General features: G+C 41.1%; 1 protein-coding gene across 6 annotated transcripts in view; it reads left to right on the forward strand.

Moving 5' to 3' along the window:
* LOC101169815 (serine/threonine-protein phosphatase 2B catalytic subunit alpha isoform) overlaps positions 1–12,275 on the forward strand; it is a 108,708-nt gene extending 96,433 nt beyond the window's left edge. For 2 of the 6 annotated variants that reach the window (XM_023949035.1, XM_023949038.1), the window contains 5 exons: positions 1,004–1,088; positions 2,734–2,831; positions 3,123–3,131; positions 5,626–5,655; positions 10,447–12,275. In XM_023949035.1, the coding sequence (XP_023804803.1) occupies positions 1,004–1,088; positions 2,734–2,831; positions 3,123–3,131; positions 5,626–5,655; positions 10,447–10,658 (434 nt within the window). In that variant the 3' untranslated portion in view covers positions 10,659–12,275. The remainder of the gene's footprint in view (positions 1–1,003; positions 1,089–2,733; positions 2,832–3,122; positions 3,132–5,625; positions 5,656–10,446) is intronic. The other 4 variants (XM_023949037.1, XM_023949039.1, XM_023949040.1 and 1 more) reach the window with 2 other exon arrangements.
* Positions 12,276–15,928: the final 3,653 nt, after the last annotated feature.

A 15,928-nucleotide genomic window follows, 5' to 3' on the forward strand; every position in this document is an offset into this window, starting at 1 on the left:
ATAATGTTCTTAACCCCAAAAAAATGATTCAGAGACATGAAATAATATATTTTTGAGGATTTGCCCTTACAAGAAATAGACCTTCTGTTTTAAAGACCCCCTCTGACCATCTTTTGATTTATTTTCAAAGGATCCCCAGTGGTCTTTTAATACCGAGTATGCCGTTTCTAGCAAAAATCCAAAAACCTGTGTCGTTTTCTAGAACATTTCTGCAGAGCAGCAGTAATTCATCGGATATTTGCCTCTGATTTGTGGGCGTGACCCTTAGCACGGAGCAACCCTACATGTTTGAGCGTAATTTTCTTCATATATGTTCCCTATCATCAGAAAAATGATGTTAAAAACACCAAAAGCACAGTTTTTATAAGAGTGGGTCGTTAAGGTAAAGGGGAAACAACATAAAACTACCGAAAAACTACCTACCAACATGTTGCCTACAGTTGACACCAAATCTAACTTATATGAAGGTAACAGTAGAGGTTTGGTTTTAAAAAGCACTCTGCATCCATTTCCCTCCATTGTCTTGACTGAATCCTTGCAAAAGAAAGAACAGGGAAGCGTGTGCTACATCACGGAAAAGGCCAAACAGACATGTTTGGATAAGGAACAGTCTGTTCATACATGATGTGCACTAACACGGTGTTAAATTGGGTTTAAAACGGTTTGAAGAGACCTGTGGTGTACATAACAGACATGCACTGAATGCTGGGATGTGTTCATGGATTCAAACCCACTTTCATGATTGGATTTTAAGACTTGAATAACACAACTGTGTGTTCTTAACTAATAGCCCAATATCTCTGTGTCGGCACAGACTCTCTACAAAATGTCCTTTTTATTCAGCAGTTTTTCTTAAGCTTTTAGGTCTTATTTTTTTACAAAAATCTGGCATTTAGAGAAGCGCTTCCATGTTGAATCAAGACAGTGAACCATAGAGTAGCTTCGACTCGCCTGATAATCGATGGGTTCTTGTAACCGGCCGTCTCACCTTTGGTTCCTCCAGGTGCCACAGCTTCCGCTCGCAAGGAGGTCATTCGCAACAAGATCCGTGCCATTGGAAAGATGGCCAGAGTATTCTCTGTGCTCAGGTAGGAACCCAACACAAGCTGCTGGTGAATCTATTTGTGATGAAACATTTGTTGTTGTAATAGTTGGGTGTGTGATAAACGCTTCAAGGGGCTGGTGGTCCCCCAACGGCCAAACGGTGAGAAAACTGCAAAAAGCTGTTTGTAACTTCATTTTTTATCCTGTCACCTGTCAAGACCACGTCTGGATTTTATGACCACGAAAGAGATTGATGTCCGTCCGGTCCTGTGAGCTGTGGGTCAGCCACGAACTGACATTGATGAAGTTCAGACTTTCTGAAAATTGGACAATAAACCAGGAGCTGTCAGATGTTAGCGCACATCCAGTAAGGTGGTTCCAGAATGAAAAACGTCAAAATATGATGAATTGTGCTCATGAAAATACAAAACCGCTGCATCTATCCGGAATATTCCTGCCTATTCACTGAAATCACGCAGATGTGAGTCAGTTGACTATGCAGTCATATCACAAGCTGGTTGTTCCCAAGGATTTAACAGAGGATTTTAAGATTTAGGGGAGAATGTTGAGTGCAAACAGGAGCTCGCTCAGACCTTTACTTTTCCTCTAGTGTCTATTTCTTGTTACTACATCTTTTTTTTTTTTAATGAGGTATCACATCGACAGCCACCACACACATAGACACAAAGACACACACTAGACATGGACTACAAATGTTTGTTTCAAGCCACTTCTGAACTTGAGATGGTACCGAGAAGGTTGTACCGGGGCTACAGATGAAATGAACCGGATTGTTGCTTAACGATCCAAAGTTCTCTTTTCAGAGTAAGTCAATTCCACATTTTGTTTGAAAATGGAGGTTCTGGAGTCGGCAGGAAGGGTGTAGAGACACAGAATCGATGCTGCATTGAATAATTAAAAGCTGTACAGAGATGCTGATTTGGTTTTCCAGCAGCACTTGATTCCTTCGCTAACACACTGTCAAAGGGACCAGAAAGATTACAGCGAAGTCTTTACAGCAAATCTCCAATCACCTGATGCCTAGAGGATGTTAGACAGCAGACCTGAAGGCAGCAACTTGGACTTCCATAACACACCGATACAGAGCTACAGTCTAACTGCCTCCAAGCAAAAATGCACATGGTTCTCAGAAGCCTGACTTTGGTGCTTTTGATGGTCTGGTGTGATATTTTTAGTTTTAAATTTCCATTATTCCATCAAAATTACAAGTCAAAAAGGACTGAAATATTTCAGGCTGTTATTATTTTATAGATTATACAAGTTTCATGACAAAAAAAAACAAGAACTTACTCTAATTTTTTCAGCTGTTCCTGTACTTTAGCTTTTTGAATGTGCCTCAACCTGGAAGTTCAAAGGTTTGCAAGAACCAAAAGTCTTTTTCCATCCATCCATTGTTGGGATTCTGGATTCTATTCCAGGGTACCTTCCTCAACATCCACGGATCCACGTACAGAGACCAACAACCCCATTCACCACCAAAGACACTTTTAGATGAAACACTAAACTTCTGACTCATGTCGAAAAGACGAGAAGAAACGGATGCAGCCGTCCCAACTGCAATGTTTGTAGCTGTCAATCTACAAAAATGATGTGTGGAAGATGAAAAGGACGCTGGAAAAGGAAGAGATGCTCAACGGGTAACTGTGAAAATGTTCCTGTCTGCTTCAGAGAGGAGAGTGAGAGTGTGCTGACGCTGAAGGGACTGACCCCGACAGGCATGCTGCCCAGCGGCGTTCTGTCCGGCGGCAAAGAAAAGCTCCAGAACGGTAAGATCACTCACCAAAACATTCCCTTTTTATGCTTTTTGCATGGCTTCGTTCCAACTTCAGCACAGTTGTGTGTTGTTTTTTCTGGAGAACTGCAGTGTAAAGTTAGACGGTCATTTCTTCCACAATACTTTCATCCGCATTTGAAAGATTTTTTTTTCTTCTTTTCGTCTCCTTGAGCTCTCTTAGCATCTGACATTAAAACTGTTCTCCGCTCACTGTTTCCTGTATTCCACTGGTTCTGTCTCAGATATCGCTTGTGTCTTTTTTTCTTTCTTTTCTTCTCCCTAGAAACCGCAGGTATAATCGGTTGCGCAAGTACGGTACACGGTTGGGTTGTTCTTTTTCACTTCTGTCAGATGAGTTCACCCTCTCAGTTCCAAACATTCCTTCAACCACTTTTTAAGCTGGAATCGCCTTTACAGTCACTGTAGACCTCATGGGGGGGGAGAGAAAAAATAATCTCCCTAGATAGGAATATTTGATCGATCCCGACAGGTCAGGTCAGACTTAACCCAAAGGTCGAGCTGGGATCAACCAGACGTGCTGATCTTTAATCACCATCATGCATGGTAGTATGTAATAATACTTTAAAGTATGGCTGCACAGAGTATCCAACGTATTCTGAAAACACTGTTCATGTCTATGAATGCAGGGAACTGCAACTATCAGGAGATGAGGAAGCGTTGATGACATGGGAAGTCCTGCTAATGTGGTGCAGCCCTACTTTAAAGTGAATGTTTGGAGTTCAAGTTTCTTATTTCACCATTTTATTTCATCCAAACATGTTAGTTTGACATCAACATAAGTTTTTGGAAGCTTAGAGATGATGTCAGACAATCTTGAGATTGAATTAAATTACTAGTATGTCTGTAATGCGTGACCATGTTTTCTTGTTCTGCAGGTGGTATCAGTAAACAGTCCTCCATGCGTCTGAGCTGACAGACCAGTGGGGAAAAAAATACCTTCAAATTTAAAGAGCAACAGGACTTTCTAGCCCTTGTGCTATCTTGTGGGGTCAAAATGACCCCACAAGATAGCATTGCCATGTTATCCCTAGCATGACAAAGGTGGATAAAGGTGGAGAATATTTCATGTAATCCATGGACACTAGTAAATATTACATATAATTGAAGAAAAAAGGTTCAGCGCACTGTCTAGTGGGTCTAGATGACCCAACTCCCAACGTTAAAGTGCCTTAGATAGCACAAGGGCTAGATCATTAAAAATGTTAAATTTAGGAGAAAATGTCCTAATAGTTGCAACGCTATCACCACGGTAACCTTTGCATGATTTTTGATGGAAGAATTTAACTCAAAGGTTGAGAAATAAACCAATTCTGGTCGACTTTCTACATAACCTTTTCTGCTTCAGATGATTTTATTTAGTTTTCCAATAAAACCGTTTTTCCAATTAGCGTAATTCCAGCGGAGACAGAAAAAGTAGCCGTGTGTAGAAATGCAAGACTTTACAGTAGTAAAGGGTGCAGATCTTGGTGGTAGTAGCAAGTATTCACTTTACTACTTTACTACTTATTTTACACACTCTACTAATCCATTCGACTTACGTTAATCGCATAAATAGTCCAATAGTTACGGTGTGAAAAAGTAAATGAATTTTGATCAAGTAGAAAATTCGTTTTGGGATCTTTTTATTTTCATTTTTTTTATAAATCTTTCAATGGATCAGCCGTTATACTGCGTGTACACACTGAACACAATTCACACGTCTGATTTCAAAGAAGCCGTGGACAATTTTTCGATGCATTTTCATATGACGTTCATTTCATACGGCGTGCTGAGTGTGAACATCTGAACCTGAGGGGTTGTTTAGGAGCCACCAGGGAACTTTAGTCAGCTAGTTTGGGTGTTCCATTGGAGCCCAACACCTAGTGGTGGTCAGTGGTATTACACTTTTTTTTAAACCTAAATTGAATCTTTGTTTTTTATTCCTTCAAAACCATTTGATCTTCATCTGAGCTAACTGATAACACCTGCAGAACGTAAACATTAGAGGGTCATAGAGCAGAAAATCATTTGAAGGGCTGGATGGCCGGAGCCTCCCTGCAGGTAAAGTCAGTGTAGCTCCTCCTTCTTTTAAAGGCAAACACCAGTGTGCTTCTGTTGTGTCGTTGGCCTCATCTTCCATGTAGTTCTTCATCCTCCTGTTGTGAAGCTGTCCTCGTCTGAAGCTGACTTGATGAAGCTTTTTTCTTTGACATGTTATCAGTTTCAGGATGAGCGGGTAAGTAGCTGAAACACCCGTTGTTTCTGCCCAGCTGAAGTAAGCCGGCGCTTTTGATGGTTTGTTTTCCATCAAAAGCTGCTTACGCAGACGCTGCCGTTCGTGTCTCCCAACTGCACCGCAGTGACCGTGTGAACAGTCCGACCCGACATTAACCAACAAGCTGCAGCCATAAGATCCATGTGCAGCTTAACCCCATCCCCGCTTCTGTCATCGGTCAGCAAAAGGCCCACTGATGTGTTGCTGTTTTGTTTGTTTTTTTGTGTGGTTTGATCTGATTTTAACTGAAATGTTTTTGCTTATTCAAAAGGACAGTCCTCTCACAAACACTCGCCAGCCCTCTTTTCACAGCCCAGGAGCTCATCCCACTCTTCTTCCTCCTCCTCCTTTCGTTCACCTCTTTTTTCTCATGAAATGTGGAGATGACCTCTGTTGTTGGCATGTTGCTGTCTTTTGCTGCTTACTGGGACAAAATGAACTCCTCTGCTCACCTCTCTCATTCATTTTGCACCCCCACCCCCCCACCCCCACACCCTCGTCTTCTCTTCAGCTACTATTGAAGCCATTGAGGCTGACGAAGGTAAATGGGTCTGGCCGCCCTCTGCTGTTGCTTCCCGTGGCAATAGACAGGGGGCTCCGCTGGGTTTTTCTATCCATTCTTGCTGGTGCTTGAATAGCGTGTGTTTGGGTGTGGGGGTGGGTGGGGGGCGAAAACTGTTGTCTGAGGAACAGTAAGTACCTTAGGAAACTCCAGTGGCGTGTTTTAAAGGGGAACGCTTTTCATAGCACAGATTTCATGATGGCGGTGGGGGTTTTTGAGTGAGTGCAGATTTATCTTTTCCTTCTTTTTTTGGTCGTTTAAACGGCGAGGCTTTCGCATGCACACTAACAAGTGTTCACACATTCACACCAACACAAGGTGGGAGGTGGAAACAGGAGGATCATCAGGTTTTCTGGCAGCTGAACACTAAAGATGGAGCCGTCCTTAAAGCCCCTGAAAACCTGACTCTATTCTTTTTAATCAAAACATCAGTGGGAGGCTGTGAAATCACCTTATTTTGAGTTCCTCGACATGAATCTCAATAAAAAAAAATATGAAAACAATATTTATTGTATATGTTAAAAACATAAAGTTTTCATGGCCTTTAAGGTGTTTTTTTTTTACCTTTTATACACTATTTTTCTTAAGTTACAGAGAAGGATAGACTTGAGCGACACTCACGCAAAACTATGAGGTCTGGCTATGAAAGCCCGCGCCCGACCTTCCCCTTTGAAACACTTTGAAGCAGTTGTGTTTTGTTGTTGCTTTTGCTCAAACCTCCACGGAGCTAATTGTGCGACTCCATCCAAATTGGATTCTCCCCTAAAAAAGGGGATCTTCTCTCCCCCTCCCCCCTCCTCTCTCCCCTACGGCACAAGAACAACCTCAACTGCCCGCTAAATAGTGGTCTGTCAGCTGCTATTTACGTTCAAATGTGTCCAGTATTGAGTCTCCGGCCCTGTGCGGGACGGCCCGCCGCGGCGTCCGCGCTGTCCTCTGCTTCTCTCTCCATGTGGATCCTCTGTGGCCCCGCTGTGTCGTGTTTTTTTGTTCCCCCGCCCCGCCTCCCCCGTGAGCTGCTAATAACCTGTGTCTGACCTGTGCTATGCAGCAACACAACTTCCCATCATGCCCCTCTCTGCACTTCCCTCCAAAACGGCCCAAAAAAATGATTCCCTTGTTTTTCTGGAAACGGATCTTGTGTTTTTTTTTTGATTTTCAGAAACTTAAAGACCCACTCCGATCGCCGAAAGTGTTTTTAACATATTCTTGTAGCATTTTTCTGAAGATGGAGGACATGTATAAAGAATTTAAGATGAAAATTGCCTTTCGTAGTATTTCTTTAAATTGTTGTGAATCAGGAGCTGAGGAAAAAGATGCAGTTTGAAAAAGACTATTTGTGACGATTTGTGAGGGGCTGTAAGCTAGCAGGAGAGAGTGTAAAAACGAAAGCTTTAACAACTTTTAGAGGTGAATTTTTAATTAACTCCTGCCGCTTTATAGAAACTATGTCCTAAAAACAGAAGCTTTTTAAATTTTGGTCTAAAATCCTAATTAACAGACGACTGGGGTCGCTTTAAAAGAGAGGAAAAGATGTTCGTGGAGGGACTTTAAGTGTTTCTGTCCATCAGTTCTTCAAGGTTTTTTGTTCGTTTTTGTTAATGGGAGGTGGAAAACTCATGACCCCCCCTCACCCTCATACCTCCCCCGTGCCCCTAAATTTGCTGCATGCTCCAAGCAGACGAAACAAGTGGTTAGCACCCCAAACGTGTGTAGTGTCTCTGTCCGTGCGGTCGGTCTTAGCGTGGTTTCGACTTCTGTGACGGTGAATGTCTCAGTGAGCTCCACGTTCTGTTCCATCCCCTCTTCCTGTTCTGTTTTGTTCTGGTTCCCTTGATCATTTTTCTGCTCATCTTCGTCATTTGGAAGCTGTGATGTGAAGGGGCGACCTGCAGGTTCAGGGTCCTCAGGTCCTCGGTCAGATTTCTCGATTGGGCGGGGTGCTACGTTTCCCCTGATTGTTCTGGTCACCAAAGCAGATGAAAGTGGAAACCTGTTGACCCTGGCACCTGCAGCCACCTTATAGACCTAGAAGATCATTTAATCCTTCTGTCTGTGTGCTGCCCTCTTTAAACTCACATAAATGGTCTTCAAAAAACACTTTTTTAAGGTTTTCTTTTCATTTTAAAGTGGGGATGTTGAAAATGTTAAGTGGTGCTAACGTATGTTGACGATCCAACAGTTTTTATCAGTGGTTGGCTGTTCATCTTCCCTGTATAATAGTTCAACCTTTTGAGAATCATTGCAGTTTTCTGGGTGAAGTTTCATGAGAAGTTTCGATGCCTGAGCCTCAAAGTTTGGGTCTCGGTTTCAAGGACCTCAGATCTTCAAAGAGCAGCAGGTGTTTGAAGTCAGGGCCTTCCTTTGAACTCCATCAGAACGGCCTCAAAAAACGAAAAAAAAAACAACAACTATTGATTGGAAAGGTTCAACTTGTTTCCCTTGATCTGACCCACATTCTAATGCATCTGAATAGACACGGGTCAGTCTGACCCGATACTGTCCACTCCTCTGACATTAGACTATATACATTTTATGATAAATTCCCATTTTAGTTTTTTTGATTTTTTTTAGGAAGAGTAGCATAACTTTAAGCCAAGGAAAAGCTCAATTTACTGCAGTTAATTATGAAAATGGATCAAATTTGACCCAAACATTTTGTTAGAGTCAAAGTGTTCTTGTTTAGAGATGAAACAACAGCAATTTTTCTCATCTAGATTGCTCATCATTCATAGATTCTTTAGCAACCCAATGTGGTTGCTATGGAAACAGACAAAATGCCCCTTCGCCTTTCAGTTCAGCAGGTCCCAGTGGATGAGTTATTGTTGCTTTTTATCAGACTGTTAGAAAAGTATCTTGAAACGTACTAATCTGGAATCATTTTTGTTCGAGGCAGAACAAACGGAACAATTGAATCTAAATCCTTCTTTATTGCGTCTCAGTTTCACGTAAGTCTTCACGTCTGGAGACACGGAGAACTCATATGGCTTTCATTGAACTTCTCATGTCACTTTCTTAAAGAACTTTCCAAGGTTTTGAACTTTTCTTCTAAAGAAATGGGCCTCATTTACACATTTGTTCCCAGTGGCTTTCCTAAATTTGTCTTCAGACTTCATTTAAAAAAAAAAAGTTAATGTTTTGTTTTTTTTTGTGGACATTTGTAGAGTTGATAAGTTCCAACTCAATGATTCACATATGTCATCATGTGACTATTATAGCAAATGTTAACAGAGGAGCCACTGCAATTTCCAAAAATGTCAGCCTGGAGCTAAATTCTAAAGCCTATTTGCTGTAAATCCCTGGTAAGACGATGGTAGAGGCCACAAACTCAACAGAAATACTTTGATTAAAAGCTTGTGACCTCAAGGTAGCCCTAAATATTAAACATGTAGAAGATTAAGAGCTTTAGTTAGCCAGTTTGACCAACCTATATCCTCAATCTGGAGTCGGAATTGTGCAGTTAAACAGGGACATTTATATCCTTATTCATTGTTTCTACATTTATGGATTTATTTAAACTTTCCTTTATTTATTTAATGATTTAAACATTTTGTTTTATTGTTAGCACCTGTTTATTTAAACATACATTCAAATAAAATTACCTCAGATTTTATTTTTAGATCATAACAACCATTATGTTGTCATAATATCAGTTGTTTAAAAGAAACAGCAATAGTTATTAATTTTTATAAGTGTTTATAATTAAAAGATCTTCATAAAAACTTGTATCAATTGACACAAATTTAAACTTTTTTCCCCAACTTTCTTTCATCTGAAAAAAGTTGTCCAAACACTGCAACGTTGGTCAGCTCTTATTTTGAAAACCCGTCAAACTTTCTCCACCGATCAATTTAGCGTCTCAAATATTTACACCATCAGCTTAAACAATCAACTGCGACTAAAAAAAAAAAGAATGTTGGAGATGCGAGTCTGTTCAACATCAACGCTTTTATAATTTCTCACTACATCTCCCAAGATTCATTGGGTGAAAGCGACAGCATCTCTCACTGCGCTGCTATAACTTCATGACACAACAGGAGCAACATTAAACAACATTAAACAACCATTCTGTGGAGATGGACAGTTCTGCTCTGCGACTATTAACGAGAACTTTTCAACCATGAAACATCTGCGGACAATGACTAAAAGTTGTGTTTAAAGTAAATTCACAATGCATAAGGTTGCATTAAACTCCACTTTAATAAGCTGTTTTAAAATATAAATGCGTTGGTTGAAAACTGTTAAATCAAATATTGCAACTTTTAGGAAAAACTGCAGCAACAATCACAAAAAAAATAAAAATCTGCAAGGGACAGTTTCAGAAATAGAATTGCTGTGGAAGAACAGCTGGTGGATGAGGTCCATGGTCTTCAGAGATTAGAAACCATGTGAAGTGTGAAAAGAGGATCAGTGATCGCTTCTCCTGGACAAACTAAAGTTACAACGAACCAAAGAACAGCCAGATTTGGTGTCAGCAGTGGGATCTTCTGTATTCCTGGGCGACCTGACTCTGGTCCTCGTGATCTTCCACCGTACTTTTTTTCCAGCTTTCATTGGCAAACCCCCTGCTGGATCTGGTGATCCCAAAATCCTGCTTGATGACCACACCTGATCCCGCAGGTGGGAAGGCAGGGGTAACTGGAAAACGAGCCACAGAAGATCTCAAAGATCAGAGTTGGGCAGCTCTGTTTCTACACCCCACTCTTCTGCGACCCCCATCGCTGAGTTTCTTTTTTTTTCTTTCTCTTCCACTTTCCTGCATCTCAACAGCCATCAAAGGCTTCTCGCCTCAGCACAAGATCACCAGCTTCGAGGAAGCCAAGGGTTTGGACCGCATCAACGAGAGGATGCCACCACGGCGAGACGCCCTGCCCTCCGACGCCAGCCTGAACTCACTGAACAAGGCTCTGTCCTCAGAGACCAACGGCACAGACGCCAAGGGGAGCACCAGCGGCGGCGGCGGCGGCGGCAGCATTCAGTGAAGGCTGGAAGAGGCCGGCGCCACTTCGTCCAGGGCCCCCCCAGCCACCGCAGGAAGAAAAAAAAAGGGAGGGGGGGTTATGACTGAAATGTGTGTGTGTGTGGGGGGGCATCTTACTTGCTCGTCTTTGAAATGCCATCGTAACTTTAGCTCATCGTCAAATCACGTTAACGCCGGATTACTTTTCCGGAGGGAGGAGCCAAAACCGGCTCTCATCCGCACCGGTTTTTTCAGGAAAAACGCAGACCTGGGAGGGGGTGGGGGGGGAGGGGGTCGGCCGTCCGCTTTAGTTTAGGTTATCCTCGAAGACCCATCGTTCATTCACACCGGAAGTAACTTCTTACTAAAAAGACGTACGTTTACAGAAAAAAAACAGCACTAAAATGGACGGAACATGAGCTCACGTTTTTAACGTATAAGGGTGTACAAACTACATAAGGACTATTTATTGATTTTATGTTTTTGGGTTTGTTTGTTTTTTTGGTTTTTTTTGCTACTCTTACGAAATAGCTGATAAATGAATTAGGCAGTCTTAATAAGAATGTTGCAATGTTGTGGAAATGCCAAATAACTGAACGTTTTATGGTTTTGTACATATTACGCTTACCTCAGGTTCTTTTGGTGTGTGCTTTGACCTGATTTTTTTCTGTACAATGGCTAAATGATAATGAATACCTATTTTTCATGAGTTTCATAACTGGAATTTACACTTCCCTATCTATCATTTGCAAATATTTGTTTTTTTTTTCTTTTAAAAAGGGGCGGGGCGGGTAGATTTATTGTGGCTTGCTGGAACTGAGTGTTAGTTTTTATTTTTTTCCTCTTTTTAAGTATTGCGAACAAAGTACAAAAAAGATAAAAACAGAGAACCTATATTGTGTACGGAAAAAAACAAACAAAAAAAAAGTACAATAAAGTGTCTGCCTATGCATGTTTTATAAAAATCAACCAACGGAAACGGAAGGCGGGAATCCGTGTGCCGTGGAGGGCCTGTTTTTTGAGATATATTGCGCTTTAGTGAACATATACTGGAAAACGTATACCTGCATACTTTCAATTAACACCATGAAGCTCTATGCCTTGAACTCCTTTTTTTATTTTGTAGTTAAAGCGTTTGATGATCCGAGATGGACGAGAAACGATATTTTTAACTCGCGCTTGTAAGTGCACACAGTCCAATTACGCATGTTTGACAATTCTTGTGAGGTGTGTGGTTACATGTGGAAACTCTCCCAAACTGCATGATTAGCTGTTGGTGTCATATTACAGGTGAAACGGTTTGGTTTTTTTGTAAATGTGCCACAGAAAAATGTGTCATTTGATTCCTATTACCCTATTATTTGGAACTCTGCTTTGTATATCAGTTACAGGTTTGATACTGTTCAATACTTTAAGATGAAAACAGGGGAAAGTAAAAAAAAAAAAAAAGATCTTTTTTTTTTTTAAAAAGGAGGAGAAAAAAACAGCTTTAAGTGCCCAAGTAATTCACTACACGACATGAAGCCTTGCTTTTTGTAATTTAACTTCAGAACTCGTTGGCAGATGAGGCATGCACTTGCAACTATGGGAAGTATTTTATATAACTGTTCAATAAAAACGTGCATGAATTTCAACCTGACAATGTGCTTCCTGTTTGTGTCTGGAGAAAAAGCCCCGCCCCCTCTTTTCCAGCAGGTTGGCAGGAAGCGACCCTCTTCTGTAACTCAAATAAAAGTAAACGAAAAGACATCTGCAGCGAGCGAGGGGCACGTTCACAGAAAGGAGCTCCTGAAAGGGTCATCATTTTAGATCTTTGGAAAAAAAAAGGAATTAACTGAGGTGTGTGTTCTTCCTTTTTCTTGCATCCCCACCAAAAATCTCCACAATCTCCAAATTTTTTTTGAAAAGGAAGTTCTTTGGCAGCTAATCAGCAATGGTGTTTCCTATTTATTAACCTTTCACACTTTTTCTGATTACGCTGACGCTCCGAAGCCAAGAAACAGAGCACCAGAGATCTTCACGTGTTCAGAAGGCAACAAACTCCCAAGTTTGACTTTGAAAGATGTCGGAAACATCCATGCGTAAAGGAAATCGTGGAAGTAAAAATATTTTAGTGGAAACGAGCCATGGAGGAAAAAACTTCGTCCACCAGTCCAAAGACACGCTTCATAGGCTCATTGATGATTCTAAATGGTGATTTACATTGAGTGTTGCTCTGCAACAGGCTGGCAGCCTGTTCAGGGTTTTCCTCACCTTCACCCAGCAAAAGCTGGATAAGGCTCTCACAACCCCTAAAGGGATTTAGAAACCTTTTTGTTTTTGCTCCCTTTAGCCACGAAATGAACTCAGATGTGAAACATGTTCTACAAAATGACCGCATCTCACAAATCTTGTTTTCAGATGTTTTTCCTTTGCTGGGATAATCAATTCCATTCCACCTCACAGGCGTGCCACGTCAAGATGATGATTAGACAGCATGGTTGTTGCACAGGTGTGCCTTAAGCACTTTAAAATGTGCCTCTTTGCTTGATTGGCGGTCTGGGGACTCAGAAAGCCGGTCAGTGACTGGTGTGACCCCCGTTTGCCTCATAAAGTGCAGCACAGCTCCTTGGCATTGATTTTCACACAGGTGTCTCATAAGATTTCTCAATTTTTAAATTTCTGTTTCAATTTGTGGTTTAAAGTTTTTTTTTTTTGTTGTTGGAGGAGAAATTGCATCCTTCTAAAACTGCCTTCTAGTGGTCGTTTTATGTACTGCAACCTTTGATGAATTTGCGTTAACCCTTGTGCTATCTTGTGGGATCCAATGACCCCACCCTTACATTTACATGTTGACAAAGGTGGATAAAGGTGGAGAGGATTTCGTGTAATCTATGGACACCAGTGAAGATTACAAATCTTTGGGGAAAAAAAGGTTCAGCGCACACACTGTCTTGTGGGGTCTAGAGGACCCCACTCAACGTTAACGTGCCTTGGAGGCACGTTAACGTTGAGTGGGGTCCTCTAAACCCCACAAGACAGCACAAGGGTTAAATGTGGGAACAGAAAAAGGGCAAATTGTTTGCAGCAAATGAACATTTTAGACGTTAATTTGTTTACTCCAACCCTCGATGAGCCATAACATGATAAACATTTAAAAGGTTGTTGCACCAATTTAAACTTTTTCCATTTATTATTTTAATTTTTTTAAAACCAGCAAAACTTTTTGATGGTAAAGAAAGAGCTACTTTAGCTCAAATCAAAGGTCTGTTGTTCTGTTACGTTTGTTCCAAGCAGCTTCTTCTTCCTACCAGAACTCCACCTCTATATTTTTGTTGCTGCGCCTTGATTCTCTTATTGCAAACCTACTTAGTGACAAATAACTGGCTCCACATTTTCCCCTCAAAAACAGAGTTTTAGGTTGATTTAAACTTGAGCTGCCAACAAGCTCAGATCAGCATCCCTCTACCGCTGTGCTTACCAGCAAAATGAAGTAGTTTCAGGTAACAATACACGGCAAAAACAGGCCCTCTAGAAACAAGTTAAACATTCTTGCCCCATTGGCAGATTTTCTTTAAATAAGCTAAATAAATCTGCCAGTGGGGTAAGAAAAATGGTCTTACCAAGATTCCCTACTTTAAAAAAAATCCAAGTGGCCAATACATGTCTTCTCAATATTTTTCTTGCAAGATAGAAAATAAACCATTTTTTGAATTAAAATCAAAGATAAAAATAGTGAATTTGCTCTTTCAAGGGGGGGTGAAAGTTTAGTTATTTACATCACTGAGTATAGAAACGATCATTGTCAACGGTTGCCTGATGATTTCGTGTCCTTCGGCTCCCAAACTGTCTTCCATGGATTTCTTCAGCTGCGATCAAAAACAATAGTCCAATCAAAGGAAGTAAACTGTGACATCCTGTGTTTTTGGGAGGACCTAAAAACAGGAGCGAGGCTTTGGCAGCGCCGGCCCAAGAATGTGCCGACCAGGAGACTTTGCTTATGTGATGTGAGATCAGAATTCAACACATGAATCAATTTTCTCGATCATATGAAGTCTTGAAAAACTATTTTGTGGTAAAATCCAATAGATCAGTTCTAAAAGTTCAGAAAGATTTCAATCTTTCTTAATCTTATTTAAACTAAACCACAGACAAAAGTTAACAGACATGCTAACAGTGGAGATGCTAAAACCATATCCTTCCATTTTATCTGATTTTGTCAACAACTAAAGTCCTCACAGGGCCCCTACCCATTAGATTTAACTGCACCACACATTCCCCCCACCTCACAACAATACACACACACATTACACAAAGAAGGCAGGGCCTCTCATCTTCTGTCCCCATCCCTGGTGGAGGATCCAGGCCCTCAGCAGCCATGCCCCTTGGGTGCTGGCTTCTCTTGGAGAAGTTACACTCTTCATCATTTACCATCATCCACCGCAGTAGAACACAATGACTCAACTGAGCACAGGTGTCAGCTCACCTTTGCACTAAAAGTATGTGTAAAGGAATGAAATGCTTGACACGTGTTGGATTGTGTACATGTTGACATGCTTGTATATGAAGATCTTTGGGGCCAACAGGTATGTTTGTATCATTTAAGTGGACTCTGTGGACTTCCTCCAACTTCTATAACCGATTTTTTCCCCCTTATGCCCCCTCTCTAACATCCCACCCTCTCCTTTCAAAAAAGTATAAAAACACAGTTAATATAAATAAAGTTTAGCCTCAAATATAAAAAGGGGTTTATTCAAATATACTCCTCGTGTGTCAGAAGATCCATAACCCCCTATTATAACAGTAAAATCTGTCCAACACAAGAGGTGTGATCAGGTCTGATCTGTTTGCTCAGCTGTTGGACAGGACAAGGAAAAAAAAAATGTTTGGACACCACCATCCAGAAGAAGGCTGGGTCATTGCACACTCCATCCAAACAGTCACTCTAGAAGCAGAGCTCTCATCCATCCACCCATTATTCCATCTATTGCTTTATCCATCCATCCATCCATCCATATTCCTTCATCCATTTTCTGAACTCTGAATCCCTTTCTTCTATCTTGTGAATAAATCTTTCAACCTTGTGGTTCATCTTCCATCTTGTTTATCTTCTGAAAAGCAGTGATCAGGACAGAGTGTTAGTCATCAAATCCCTTAGTTGATCTGTTTTTGTCCTCATCCCTTTTGTCATTTCATAAAAGTGTAAAGCTTAGAGATTGCTGTTTTCCTCTGCTGAGTCTCCTCCCAGCTGGCAGGAAAAAATAAACCATGGGAGTTGCCTCCAAAACATTTACTTCAAGCTGATGTGATTGT

Source organism: Oryzias latipes, chromosome 18 (assembly GCF_002234675.1).
Source record: "Oryzias latipes chromosome 18, ASM223467v1".
In the NCBI taxonomy this organism is placed as follows: Eukaryota; Metazoa; Chordata; class Actinopteri; order Beloniformes; family Adrianichthyidae; genus Oryzias; species Oryzias latipes.